Raw genomic sequence first — 14,275 nt, 5'->3', positions numbered from 1 at the left:
CAATTACTTCAATTACTTTCAAAAAGTGGTAGGGACAATATCAACCCTGGCAAAAAGGGGTGGGGACATGTCCCACCCGTCCCACCCGCAAATTACGCCTATGAAACACATAGTAAGAATTGGTTATAAAAACAAAAACAGAAGGGAAACAAGTATAGGAAAGAGAATGATTCAAAAGTGATACTTATGTCCCTGCTCGGTGGAGTCTAACAAACTTTTTATATTCGTCTAACAAAACTCAAATTGAATTCAGCTGAACACACTTTCCTGTTTATCACAACAAATGGCCAAGCAAGTGCACGACACTGACAAGTGTCTGTATCTACGCGATACAGTACGAGACCAAATGCGATTTCAGCACGTCTCCAAACAGTAAACAAAACAAGCGTTTACTAGCAACGACAACTGCGCTAAACACTGAGACGAGAAATAAATACACTTACGAGCTGCTTTTAACTTCTGCTGATTGACTGCTTCTCTCAAAGAGTATATCTATACACTGTGTTTTGCTTGCGCTTGAACACAATTTCCTGTTTATCACAACAAATGGCCAAGAAAGCATTATTTAAAAATAACAAACTAAAAAAAGCTAACTATTTTAGAGGAGCAAAACACACAAAGCAAAACGCATTTTAAAAATATACAAATAAACTACTTTTATACACATAAAACAAATGCATTCAAGTCATAGGGAGGCAAATGAAGTGGCTTAGCTGGCAACTCCATTCATTATAATTAGACTGATCTAGTTTTGTTGAGTCGCAACATGCTGCTTTCTTCCAGTACAGACATTGTGCCAGAGGTGGCTCTCTGTTGTCATGACAATCAGCGAGTCTCTTGTTTTTTGTCTGCAGTATACGTTTATTTTTAATGATACTAATTTATGGAAGTGATTTGGACCACAGTCCGCTAATTTTTGACCCCTGCTCTAGACTGTTCACTACCTGATTGCCTTCACATTGTTTGCAAAGTCTCATTGCTCTCAGATGAACAATAAAACACACAGCAGTCATCTCTCCTGTGTTGAGACCTCAGCTGTTCTTACTGCCACACTTTCAGTCCAGCATTTTCAAAACTGCAAACACCTTCAGTTTTTCAGACAGGAAGAAAAATAAAAGGGGTTGCAGACTGCAGAATACATACAGGTGAAATCTGGTATGTTTCCCATCTTGACCTTGAGCGCAATTATGAGAAGCTCTTTGAGTGTTTAAAATATTAAAAAGAAGCTTGTCACATGTTCCTGTCTTAAAATCTTACTGTAAAAAGGTAGTCAGTCTATACTTGTTTTGAAAGTAAAATAAGCTCCGTGATAACTGCTTTGTCAGTCTTTCACAATCTGAGTAGCCTTGAAAACTGTGAACTTTACTGAAACTAAACTAGATTTTTTTTCTTTTAGCTGTCACCATTTAGTGGGTGGTTGCTAGAGTGTTGCTCTGTGGTTCCAATGATGTTCTAACTGTTTTTTTACTTGTTGATTTGTGACTATTAGGGTGTTCTGGGATGTTAGGCGTTGTCAGGTGGTTTATAGGGTGTTCTAGTCAAACCAGCCCACCCTCGTTCTTTATTATATTCTGTTTTGTAGATATGACTCAAATCCCACCTTCAGTGTAAATGTATGGCATTTTTCCTCCCTGTGAAAATTTGTCAGTTTGATACTAACAGTAGTAAACACCCCTATTCAACAAAACACACAATTTGGGGTATTCATGTCTGTAGGACAAATTGTATTGGATGAGTTATATGTTTAACACTTTCAACTGGGGGTTTGTTGCACACTAAATACTGTAGTGTGCAACTACTTTACACTAAAAGTGATGCTGCTTGAAGATTTTACACTATGAGAGTCATACTTTAAACTGTATAAACGGTAGTCGGTTACACATCCTGGGTTGTGGTAGATCTTTAGTGGCATATAAGGTTTCATGTTCTGCTAACCAAGTTTCACACCTACTCACATTCAAACAAACATCCTGCACACACCTGTTACTACCCACCGAAACCAAGCAAAAACATAAATGAGGTGCGATTTGCAAAGGTCAGGAAATTAGAAAATAACTGTTATAGACACATATCTAGACGTGAAGTGGATTGAATCGGAGCTTGTTACACGGCTTCTTGCCACTTGAGTAAATAATTAGACATGAAATATTGATTTGTTGAAATATTTTATTAGCTCTTTAAACACAAAGATTCCGCAAAGAAAAGCAGTTTCTAACAAACGCTTTTCATATAAATAAAGACAACGACATGAAATGTTATTCAAGAAGAAAGTGTTTTTTAAAAAACTGTTTATTACCTTAAACCCGTTACAGTGTACAAAATTTTTTTTTCTGGCAACAAGACAAACATTCAAAAATATTACTGCAGGCCTACAGTTAATACTGAAGTCCTCTGTTTTCGTTTAACAGTAAATAGTCGATAACTGAGGCGCAGGATGATAGCAGTTGCATTTGAATTAAATGAGGTAGAGCGTGGCAGTGTGATATGTGAAATGTGAAAGTAGCACCAGCTACAAATACCCAGATGAGCTGTAAGTTATGTGGTTTGGATGATAGCAGTTGCATTTGAATTAAATGAGGTAGAGCGTGGCATTGTGATATGTGAAATGTGAAAGTAGCACCAGCTACAAATACCCAGATGAGCTGTAAGTTATGTGGTTCTGCTATCGGAGAATAACACATCTTGGAATGTCGCAAATGACCTGTCAGAATCAAGTTTTCCAGAGAGCCGTGTAATGATTTTTTTATAATTTATATTATTATTGGATACACTTGTTAATAGAAAATGTGATATTGTAAACATTAGCTAAACCCATTCCTGTTTATTTATGCAATAATTTATGCAATAAGTGTGATGCATATGTGTGAACAGATAAAAAATGAATGGTGAATTTTTACGTTAAGTAATGTGTTTTGGAAAGATGTGTGGTCATAAGCTGGCTTTTGCTTATGAGATGGCCTCTCTTTTCAAGCTTGTTCAAGTATGCCTTTCAACTAAGAACTATGAGTAATTTCTTTCTACTGCTGATTGCTGAATTGCACCTGTTTTTCCTCAGAGAAAAACACACACGCATACACATTCTGAGACAAGTCCAATTCGTTTTGTTCCTCCAACCCAGCTGTGCATAAAACAAGCACATTAATCTAAGGCGAAGTCCGCTGGACAGTTAACCCAGACTCTGGTGGTTGAAAATAGAAGTGTAATGAGACACACACTCACACTCTCTTATCTCCGCCTGTGCTCAGTGCCTCCTCCACTGCAAACCCTCACCGTTGTTTCTTTATAAGCTGTACTGTGTGCTTCTTTTCTGTCTGATGTCCAGAAGAAGAATTGGACCAGTACAGCTTCCTTTGACTTTTTTTGTCTTTAATTTGTCTCTTATTATCTGGGATTGAGCAATCAACATAAACATTGTTATCTTTAAAGGCAGGAAAAGGACAACAGAATACATGCACTAGAACACTGACACTAATCACGCTTTGATGTTTGAAGTCTGTGACAAAAAAGCCCTAGATTGTATTGAAAATCAACAATGCTCTTGTATAGCCTTATTTTACTCTTGACACAATATAGCCAATTGCTTTGTCTATTTTCACCCTGCTAATGAAAAATTTAACCACAGAATCAACCATCCTGCATCCCCATGCGACAAACAGTATTGTTTGTGAATGATTAAGTATGTTTGAATGAATCAGTTGAGTAAACAACTCACTCATTTAGGCACGCAGTCACTTTTTTCCCCTGAATGAAAGAGTGTTTTGAACAAATCCACTGAGTGATTGATTCAATGATTCACTCATTTCGAGGGCTGCAGTCAACCGACTTCAAGCTTATGTTGTTGTCTCTGCATGTTAAGCTGGGATAGGAGAAAGTATGTGAACATAAAAAAAAAAATTATACACTTTATCTTTAAAAGGAATTGCATAATCTTAGTGGCGCTTGATTCCTTAACAGTCTCACATTTTCTCATGCCAGCTATTCATTCAGTCAGATAACTGTTGGAGGGTGTTACATCAGTGGGAGCAAAAGGATGGATGTGCTACATTAGTTGAAGGAAGCAGATGGATGTGCATTTGCTTACATTTGGCAGCCAACCTTTGCACAATATAGTGTAGAAGCTGGGACTCAGATTGCATGTGCGGCACATCAGTATGCAGTAAATGCTCTGGTGAATTTAACATGTAAGCACATATATTTTTGTACTTTTTTGCACTTTTATTGATTTTAAGTGTCAGTTATAGCGGACGTATGCAGTTTTTACTATAAGGAAGGTTAAAACGAGCTCTTTTCTGCCTTTAGTGTAAATAGAGACCTTATGTTGTTTAACGACAGTTTTCTGCAATGCTTGAGACTCCAGAATCTCTAGCTTGTGCACCTCTAATAGCTCCTGCCAGAAGGCTGTCTGTCTGTCTCAAATCATGCTCCCGTCCTCTCCTTTATCTTTTGCCTACTGGGGCTCCACCTCAGAAATGAATCGCCATTCAGCTTTCGCTTGATTGAACTGCACAGACCACTGTGCTGCTGCCCAAGTTTACCTGCTCAAAACTATTAGCGGGTGATTTAGCTTTCAGTCCGAGAAAAAAAAAAAGTTTTTAGTTCAGTGGTTCTGTGACCACAAGGGACCTTGTGAAATTAATTAAAAGAAAGCTCATCATTTTTATATTATTGTGCCCAACTGTAAAGGTGGTTCTTCAGGATGAATTAATTTAATTTCCCTTTTCCCCTTTTTAAATATTCTCTCCCTTGGTTAAACAAGTAGAATAAATGTGCCACCAAATGTGTTATGCCTATTTGCTGAGGCAATTTCACTGCTTTATTGTTGATGTCTGTATTAATCTGTACAAATCAAACAGCAAAAGAAACTACTTTTTATATTTTTGTAATCCTTTTTATATATTTTGTATTTAATATTTAAATAATAAAATTGTGAGAAATCAATTGTGAGACATTGAGACCTTTATCATCCGAGATAAAAGAGCTCTTACAATGAAATACACTGTAACTTTCAGAACTCAGTCCTTCATTCCCAGCACACGAAGACTATTTTTTTAAACTAAGCTGCAAAACAGCCTTTTCCAGATTTGTTCAGGAACTTGTTTAATTCTAAGGGTCAGAGAGAAGGTCATGAAAAACTAAATAATGACTGCAAAATACTTCACTATCATTTTAAGTGGACCTTCGGGGGTGAGGGAAATTAAATGGTTACAAAATATAACCCCTTAACAATTTCCTCTTACTGTAGGAATAACTTAACTGAATCCCACTGGTTTTGTCCCTTTCTCAGCCATTACAAAGAGTTTTGCCACAGTTTGGCCACTCCAGTGTCTGCTTGCTTTGTTTTTGCTCATTTAGGCAGAGAACACATTTTTGTGAGATTTCTGAGAGCTATGGATACATATTGTCCACAGTGCTCCTACTTAATATCAGGAATGTACAATACGGAAGCTTGGTTGTCTGAACTGCTTAAAGAATTAAGGCTACTTTAGGTTCTACAACCACACCAATTAGATGTGTTTGTAATGGCTATATGGATGCTAAGGTCAGCACTTCAGTTATTACAAATTAATACATTGTTTGTGAATAGTCATGGGATCAGATGACTTGAATACCATTACAATCAGATTAGTCTGGAGTCACTGTTTGTACAAAGTGATGATTGCTTTTTTAGACGGATCAACATCGCTGACATTTAAGAATGTCATGACTGTGTAATCTTGCAAGTATTTTATCCAACAAGGCCCCTTGCAACTTTGTGAAAAATAAGACTGATGCATTATTATGTACATCAGTCCTCACACTCTGATGGGATCTCTGAGATGGGACAAACAGAGCTACTAAAACTTATTGTCTAATAACACTCCATTGGTTGAACTTTAACCTTATATATAACATGCAAGATTGTAATGCACATTTTTGTATCTACACTATGCTTGACTAAAAGCTATTCCTTTGAAATTGCCAACTATTGAAACATTGTTTGCGCTATCAAAAACTATTGCTTGCAATGCTCTTTTGGAATGTTTTGGGTTCAGTGCAAGACAGCATCTGTGGCTTAAAGGATTAGCTCACTTCCAGAAGCAAAATTTCCTGATGATTTACTCACGTTCATGTCTTTCTTTCTTCAGTTGTAAAGAAATTAAGGTTTTTGAGGAAAACATTCCAGGATTTTTCTTAATATAATGGACTTCAATGGTGACCAACGGGCTGAAGGTCCAAATTGCAGTTTCAATGCAGCTTCTAAGGGCTCTACACGATCCCAGCCAGGAATAAGGGTCTTATCTAGTGAAATGATCAGTCATTTTCATTAAAAAAAATAATAAATTTATATACTTTTTAACGACAAATGCTCGTCTTGCACTAGCTCGACTTCACGCATTACGTAGTCACACTGGCGGAAATACCAACTAGGGGTCTCGAAATTAATAGTTTCTACAATGCAACGCGATGCAGACAAGGATGATTCAGTATCGGTTCAGTAATAGACCATAACCGATTATAACATACTGATGCTTTTCTGTCATCATTTGTCGCATACGTGCTTTGTCGCGGTAGCACACATTAGGCGCATTCGGCTTGAAGCGCTGCTGCGCAGAATGATCAGTGTGTGACATCAAGTACCGCGAGAGCGATAAGAGAGCAGATGGATCCTCACTTTCGAATCACTCTCGCGGTTGATGTCATACACTGATCATTCTGCGCAGCGCCGCTTCAAACCAAATGCGCCTAATGGTGGTGGGAGTAATTAAAAATGCTCCGACTACTTTAAAAGCCGACATCTGGGCACATTTTGGCTTTTATGAACAGCCTGGTAAGCACGACCTGGAGAAGACACACGCTATGTGTAAATCATGTCACGCACAATAAAATATGCAGGGGGTAATACCACTAACTTGAGAAACCATGTCAGGTACAGTTCATATATCTGACTGCTTGTATTTATTGACAAAATTGTATACATGTGAAGTAAAATTGAAAATTGAGGATGCAGTGCATCGTCAATGCATTGTGATGCATCGTGATATCGAATTGAACCGAATCGATGACATGATGATCGGAATCAAACCGAACCATGAGACCAGTGTAGGTTCACACCCCTAATACTAACCCAGTGTTTACAAAGCGAACATGCAAAGAAAGTATAATGCCTTTTACAAAAAGAGGTAAAACAACGATGTTGGTCAAGTTTGAAGTTGGAGGAGAAAATGAGATGGAGTTTTTCACCCTACCATACCTTTTTGAACCGGAGTACACAGATGGAGAACTAACCGCATGTGACCTTTCCAACGTGATTACGTCATGCGTGATTTTTTGGATGCGCATCGCAGAACTAGTGTAAGACGTGCATTTGTGGTTAAAAAGTATATACATTTTGGGATCATGTAGAGCCCTTCGAAGCTGCATTGAAACTGCAATTTGGACCTTCAACCCGTTGGCCACAATTATTTGGAGAAAAATCCTGGAATGTTTTCCTCAAAGACCTTAATTTCTTTGCGACTGAAGACAGAAAGACATGAACATCTTGGATGACATGGGGGTGAGTAAATTATCAGGAATTTTTTATTCTGGAAGTGAACTAAACCTTTAATGTAAATTATCACAGAAAAAACATCACAGATTATGGTTTCACCCTGATTCAAAATTCACGAAACATTATGTTGTTATGAGAAAAGTAAAAAAAAGATTTGCCTACTGACTTTGTGTAAAATTATATCTAATCTTTCAATTTTGTTGTCAAGACGAGTTGACATACTGTGACTAATGGTAAAGCACTGTTTATATAGAGCAAACTTCACTGACAGGATTTATGTAGGAAATGCATAACAAGTCAAGTCAAGTTGAGCTTTATTGTCATTCTGCTGCATGTTGATGAGTTTTTGAACTGGTTTGGCGAGTTTCAGAAGTGGTCTGTATGCTGGAATTAGCATAACAGAGATGTGATCCGAGTACCCTAGGTGGGGGCGGGGTACAGCCTTGTACGCGTTCTTTTCTGTTGTGTAAACAAAGTCCAGTGTGTTTTTTCCCCTTGTTGCAAAGTTCACATGTTGGTAGAACTTTGGCAACACTGTCTTTAAGTTTGCGTGGTTGAAGTCACCGGCTATTATGAAAAAGCCAAAAAAACAAGAAGTTCATCCACCTAGAAGAGTGTTCCCAGTTCAAGAGATCACGATTTAAACAACTTTACATTTAATTACCTCCAGTGCTTAAGTTGTTTTAAACCCACAACATTCCTTTAACTCAGATATACAAACATTACTGTACATTGACTCTCATGCTAAACTGAATACATGTCTGGCAAACACAAAAATCTGTGCTTATCGCACATAATTCTCAGAGTAACAAAGTTTACCTGTCTAAAAGGAACAACATAATTTTATTCTGGAGATTTAAACATTAAAGTAAATCTGTCCATGAAAGTTATTTGAACACAATTGCACAAAAAACACTGACGTATTGACATGCAAGGCCTAAGTCAGCTGTAAATGGCAGAGGGTTTTAGCCTGCAGGTTCTTTTAACAGTTAGGATCAGCATTTTGCTGGTTAAAATAGGTGTTAGATCAACACGTACGTTGTAGTTCCCAGCATAAACTAAAACAATGACTCATGCCTTGTTGATCATATTAACTTCTGTCTTTTTCCCCCACAACCCACAGATGTTTGCCACTGTGTCAGTGTGGCTGAGCGCAGAAGAGGTAATGAGTGTGTAGCTCAGAGTAGTGATTTGCTTGAGTGGTTAGTGTTTATGTGTGGATGTGAGCTTTGCTAATAGGTAGGTTTGTTTTGTTTGTTGATTGTAATACAGAAAGAGAGTGCATTTCTCACTATGCTGTAAAACGTGTTTACCTTTTAAATGGTGGTAATTTTAAGTACAGGGTGATGGACCAAAGGAGAAGTTCAGCACAATGAGGGTTTGTGGCATTTATGAAGCACTTTTCAATCCTTGTAGAGTTATTATAGATGGAGTTTGGGGAATTGGGGTCTCATAAAGTGTGAAAATCATAGAGGTAATTTATGAATGCGCAGATAATGGTACTCTCTCAGTAATAATACACAAATCAAACTGCCAGCTGTGTTCTCTCATTGAAATGTTATGGATACGCGCGTACACACACAGCAGTCTCCTCCGTCTCAGCGGCGCTCTCTACACCAACTTTAGATTGAAAATGTGCCATCATTTCATTCTTGTCGGATGCGAAAGGTCATCGCTCTGATTCGCTACATGTTTCGAGATTTTTTTTTTTTTCATTTCCTAGCCTATTCCTCGCTCCTCAGCAGCTCTTTGCAAAATTGTGGTCCTAATGACTCACCTCTTCTGTTTTGATGGAATTGCCATGTTAGAGCTTCACCCCAAAAAGCATTCACAAAGGGATATTAAATTGAGATCAAAGAATGTCTTTCACACAGATGTTTCTTAAGTTTAGTCTCTATGCTCTCACTATAGCTTCTATATAGGTTGCCTGTCATATAAGTGGCCTGAAAAGTATCACTTACTTCTATTAGAACACTAATTCAAAAGTGGAAAAGAGAAGGGCATTAAACACCATAATTGTTTAGTCTCTGAAGTGAGTTGTGTGTCAATGTTGAAGTGTATTTTTAATTTCAGTATCCAGAGACTTTCTTAGTGAAGCTGTACATGCCATTTAACTCAATTCAAATGTGAATACATTGCACTGTGGTGCTTTCAAGTTTGAGCAGTTTGACTTGTCTACTTATGGGTTTTGGACAATATAGCCGTTTCCCAAAAGCATAGTTAGCCAACTATTAGTTCTGTCAATACCAACATAGATCAACTAATTGGTGTTTCCCGAATCCATAGTTCTAAAGTTGCAAACAGCATTGCAAAGTTGTGTAAATGGAATTACAGCTCTCGACCATAGTTTCCTGTTAGTATGGATCATGCACTGGAGCAAAATAAACAAGCTAACATGTAGTACAATCTATAACTTTAATTCCATTAATATACAAATTTCATTCTATTTGTCTGACAAATTGGAACTTATTTGGAACAAATTGGAATCATGTTAAAATTCTGGGAGTATTTTAACGTGCAGAGACAGCTATAAGTGATCCATTTTCCTAAAAGTGTAAACAGCATCTGACTTTGGCTCAACCAGTGGTGTGTGTTTGTGGCGCAAGTCTGACAAACATACTCTCATGGCAATTCATAACTGTATTAAAATAATTTATTTTTTTATTTATTTTTTTATGAGATCGGGTCTAATCAAATGCAGACAGGGAGTGTGTTATAGAATGTATGCATTAAAGTCATTATTTTTGCAATTCTGTTTCAGTGACTCTAGTGGCTATGAAATAACACACTTCATCGCTTGGTTGAGGAAATGCTGCATGTGCTGTGGACTGCAGTCATGCTCCATAATCAGAGAGCCAGTGGCACACAAAATGTAACGACTTGACTTTATGGTTATAAATGTTGTAGTGGCTCTCTGCATGTGTGTTTGTGTGAGTGTTGTTATGTGTGCATGTCCTGATGGATAGACTAGATTACAGAGTCAGTCCTCACATCCTGCACGCCCTTTGCTCTAATCATAGCCTCCCTCTCTGACAAGATCATGGCTCTGACCCCCAGCCCTTTCCAAAGCCACACAATAACACTCCAGCTAAAGCCTGGCCTCTTATCAGCCTGGTATTTCCCGATAGAGGACAGCATGATGAAGAAAGATTCACTTCTTGAAGGAATGATGGAATAGAGCAGGACTGATGGCTAGTTGAGATCATATGTTTTTATTTTCTCTCATTGAGCCAGTGCTTTGAATCATGTGAGGCTTTTACAGGAAAATGGCATCTGCCATCTGAATGGGAGCATCATTTTTAGTGATTCAGAGAGTCTGTGATTAAAATGATGTTCACGTGAACAAACGTGTAATAGCTATATGATTTATCAATACCATATTGGTTTCTGTAGACTAGAAATGTATTGGAATCAGTCTATACATAGAAATATATATAGACAGTCTATATATAGAAATTATTCTAATTTGCTGATTTGGTGCTCCAAAAAAAAAATCGTAATTAGATTTCAGTTGTGCTGCTTCATGTTTTTGTTGAAACCATTTTTCAGGGTTCTCTGATGAGTAGAAAGAACAACATTGATTTTAAATAGAAACCTGTTGTAACAACATAAATGTACTGTCACTTTTGATGAATTTGTTTCGTCCTTGCTTGAATAAATGTATTCAGAAAAGCTCTTACTGAACTTAAACTTTTGAATGGTAGTGTATCATCCTATATTGAATATTACATTTTGGAGTTTTACATTTAGATTACTTTGTTGTTTTTTAATGCTCACTTACAGTAAACACAACTTATTTGAAACACTGTTAAATATAATATTTAGCAAACTTAAAATGAATATCCATTTTTCATCCTGTGCATTATGATTGTGTAGTTAGTTCAACCCTGTAACATGTATAGAAACATATTTTCTCTGTATCTCAATGTGCAAAGCATTGCTTGAAAGGCAAAGTATTGCTGTTGAAATGGCATAAACCTCTGCCAAATGTGTATGTGTGTGTAGTGATATCACAGTGACAGCTTGTTTTTTCATTTTATCTCTCTTAGGGAGCTCCTGGGTCATGACTTCACTGAAACTCACTACGAGAATGGCCTCCCTGTCACCCAAACCAGCAGTCACACTGTAAGCAGGACTAAGACCTGTGTGTGTGTGTGTGTGTGTGTGTGTGTGTGTGTGTGTCTTTGTTCCTCTATGTCTCTGCTTTTCTCAGTTCTCATATTTCAGTTTCATTGTGTTGCTTGACATGTAAAGCTTGATTTATATTTTTACAACAGAATGTTAAAAACCTAAATGTTATTTTAGCATGTCAATTAAACTCACTTGTTTAGAATTAACTTAGAATTATCACTATTCTAAGACATTAAATTATTTAATGAGTATATCATGTAATGAGCCATGTGCCATGAGCAGTTAAATGAAAAAAAATAAATAAAAGATTGATAAGCCCTAATTTATAAATAATTTGTTTAGGAGTGTATCTCACAAAACAAATATCAGTCATATTTTATCCCAAAGTAAAAAAATAAATAAAATTTGACATACTATAAATCAATGATGACTTTTTGCATTGTGACATCGTCATGACAGTTAAACACATTTCCCCTCAAAAGTTTCATTACTGTAATGCATTTTACTTTAGCAATGTAAAAATGTTTACTCTTGGTACTCAGATTTTTTTATATTCTACTTACTGTAATACAGTAATTTTTACTGCATTAAATACTGCAATATAACGGCAATGTTTAGTTCAGTTTTTACAGTCAGCTATCAATCTTGTGCTATCTCTGTCTTTCTCACATGTGAGAACATGAGAAGGCTTATTAATGTACTTGAACACTCAAATCACAAATAAACACCCTTATACAATGTAGCCAGTAAACAGTCTAATGCTGCCAGTAGGGATATTTTTGTCATGAATAATTCTTTCCTTATTTCCAATTCCTGCAAAACATTCAGTTAACGGGCAAAGAAGACTCTAGAGGTTCCATTACAATATATTTTAGCTGCAGAAGGCAGATTTTATACAGATAATGTATTGCTAAATCTTGCAGAAAGTTGTGACTTGTCACTTATGTGCTTCCTCTGAATGTGGTTGAGATGTGAAGTGCTGGGTTCAATCAAGGACGAGAGCGACTCGATATCAAAAAGTGTGACTTGGAATATAAGACAAAATTGCTCGATTTTTCACGCTGCCTGTTCAGTGCAAAACAGTCTTGTTTGGCTCCACACATCCCCAAAATCCGACTTATTGATCAGCCAGGAAAGGATACAAAACCACAAGTGAATTTCTTCAGCCGTAAACCGCCTTTCCTGACTGTTATGAAGGATCCCAAATCCACTTGCAGTCCCTGCACAAGCTCTGAGCTTTGTAATTGCGTTTCCATCACTTGGCAAGGGTTGATGGGAGTGAAGTCACACCCCTGATTATTTTTGAGCCCTTTTAACAGCTTCCAGCTGCCCCCTTGAGTGAGCAGCACAGGATAGGCATACAGCTCACCATTGGGCGCAAACACACAAAGAGCTTTTGAAGGGAATGAGCAGTTCGCTTTAGTTACCGCAGAGATCACAGCACCCCTCTCGCTCCATGTTGTGATAGACGAAGTAATTCAATCTAGGGAAAATCGCAGAGGATTTCTCCTTCTTCTATCTTTCTTTTGACTACCAGCATCTGAAAAGAAAAATATGACAGAAGGGACTGATCCCTAAGCCAGCTGGTTAACCGTGCATTACAATCAGGTTGGAATTTTTCCCCTTTAGTAACACCACACACACACACACACACACACACACACTCAAAGAGGTTTAATTAGCATTGTATTTATAACTTCATAAAAAAAAGTCATTAAGCAAACCTTAGTCTTATCAAATAAAAGAAAATCAAATATTCATGAGTCCTACAGTGGGGAGATTAAACTGTCAGTGTGCAGGCTTCAGATTATAGCAAATCAGTTTTATGTCTTAGTTCCAGTTATTGGAAATGAAAATATTCCCTATGATTGTATGAAATGATGGCATGGAATGGATCTGTGAATAAATGGTGTGCAATTTTGATCTGCTGACAACAATAGAGACAAAGAGGAAGCACTGACAGGAAGAAGAGGAAGTACTGCTGCTGATTTCAGTCACAACACCCACGCACACACTTAGTCACACTTAGTAGTAAGCAGGGCCGTGCACAGACATTTTGAGGGGCAGTGGCCCAAAACCAAAAAGGGGCACTAGGCGGGTGGGTGCTTGTTAATACAAATATCCAGTTGTTACATATATACAATTAAAAGAGAAGATAGCACACTCTTTAATAATTTCAGACTTTATTGTAGATGCTTTGATAAGATTGGCTCTCCCTCACTCTCTGAGCCTGCTTCTGCCTCATCTTCAATGGAAGTAGGGGAGAGTGGGGTAAGTTGAGCCAGTGGGTAGTTTATCCACCCCCTGTATCTTGGCAACTGTACACTTTTACTGTCATGTGGCCATGTATTTTGGAACCACCAATCATTTATGCCAGACTGTGAAAAGGAGAAACACATGAGAGGAGTGGAAGGCACCCATTTGCTTTAAAAACTTGTTTTGGCTTGTTAAAGTAAAATTTTAGCATAACAAATGATATGGTTGTTACATCAAAGCAAATTTATCCAGGTCTAAAAATATTTATGATACATAGGTGATTTAGCAACATATAAAACCATGCAAATCATTTAGCTAAATATTAGCCTGAACTGGTAAGCTACAGTAGCTATTTTTTTT

At 37.3% G+C, this 14,275-nt stretch overlaps 1 protein-coding gene across 1 annotated transcript in view; it reads left to right on the top strand.

Moving 5' to 3' along the window:
* The window catches only part of LOC107661973 (disintegrin and metalloproteinase domain-containing protein 33-like), a 101,539-nt gene that overhangs the window by 50,913 nt on the left and 36,351 nt on the right, over positions 1-14,275 (top strand). The window contains exon 4 of the mRNA XM_016451799.1: positions 11,578-11,653. Coding sequence (XP_016307285.1) covers positions 11,578-11,653 — 76 coding nt within the window. The remainder of the gene's footprint in view (positions 1-11,577; positions 11,654-14,275) is intronic.

The sequence above is a fragment of the Sinocyclocheilus anshuiensis genome, unplaced genomic scaffold (assembly GCF_001515605.1).
Source record: "Sinocyclocheilus anshuiensis isolate Anshui unplaced genomic scaffold, SAMN03320099.WGS_v1.1 scaffold603, whole genome shotgun sequence".
NCBI lineage: Eukaryota > Metazoa > Chordata > Actinopteri > Cypriniformes > Cyprinidae > Sinocyclocheilus > Sinocyclocheilus anshuiensis.
Note: the sequence above shows the minus strand (reverse complement) of the source record. Positions and strands in the feature narration are given on the sequence as shown.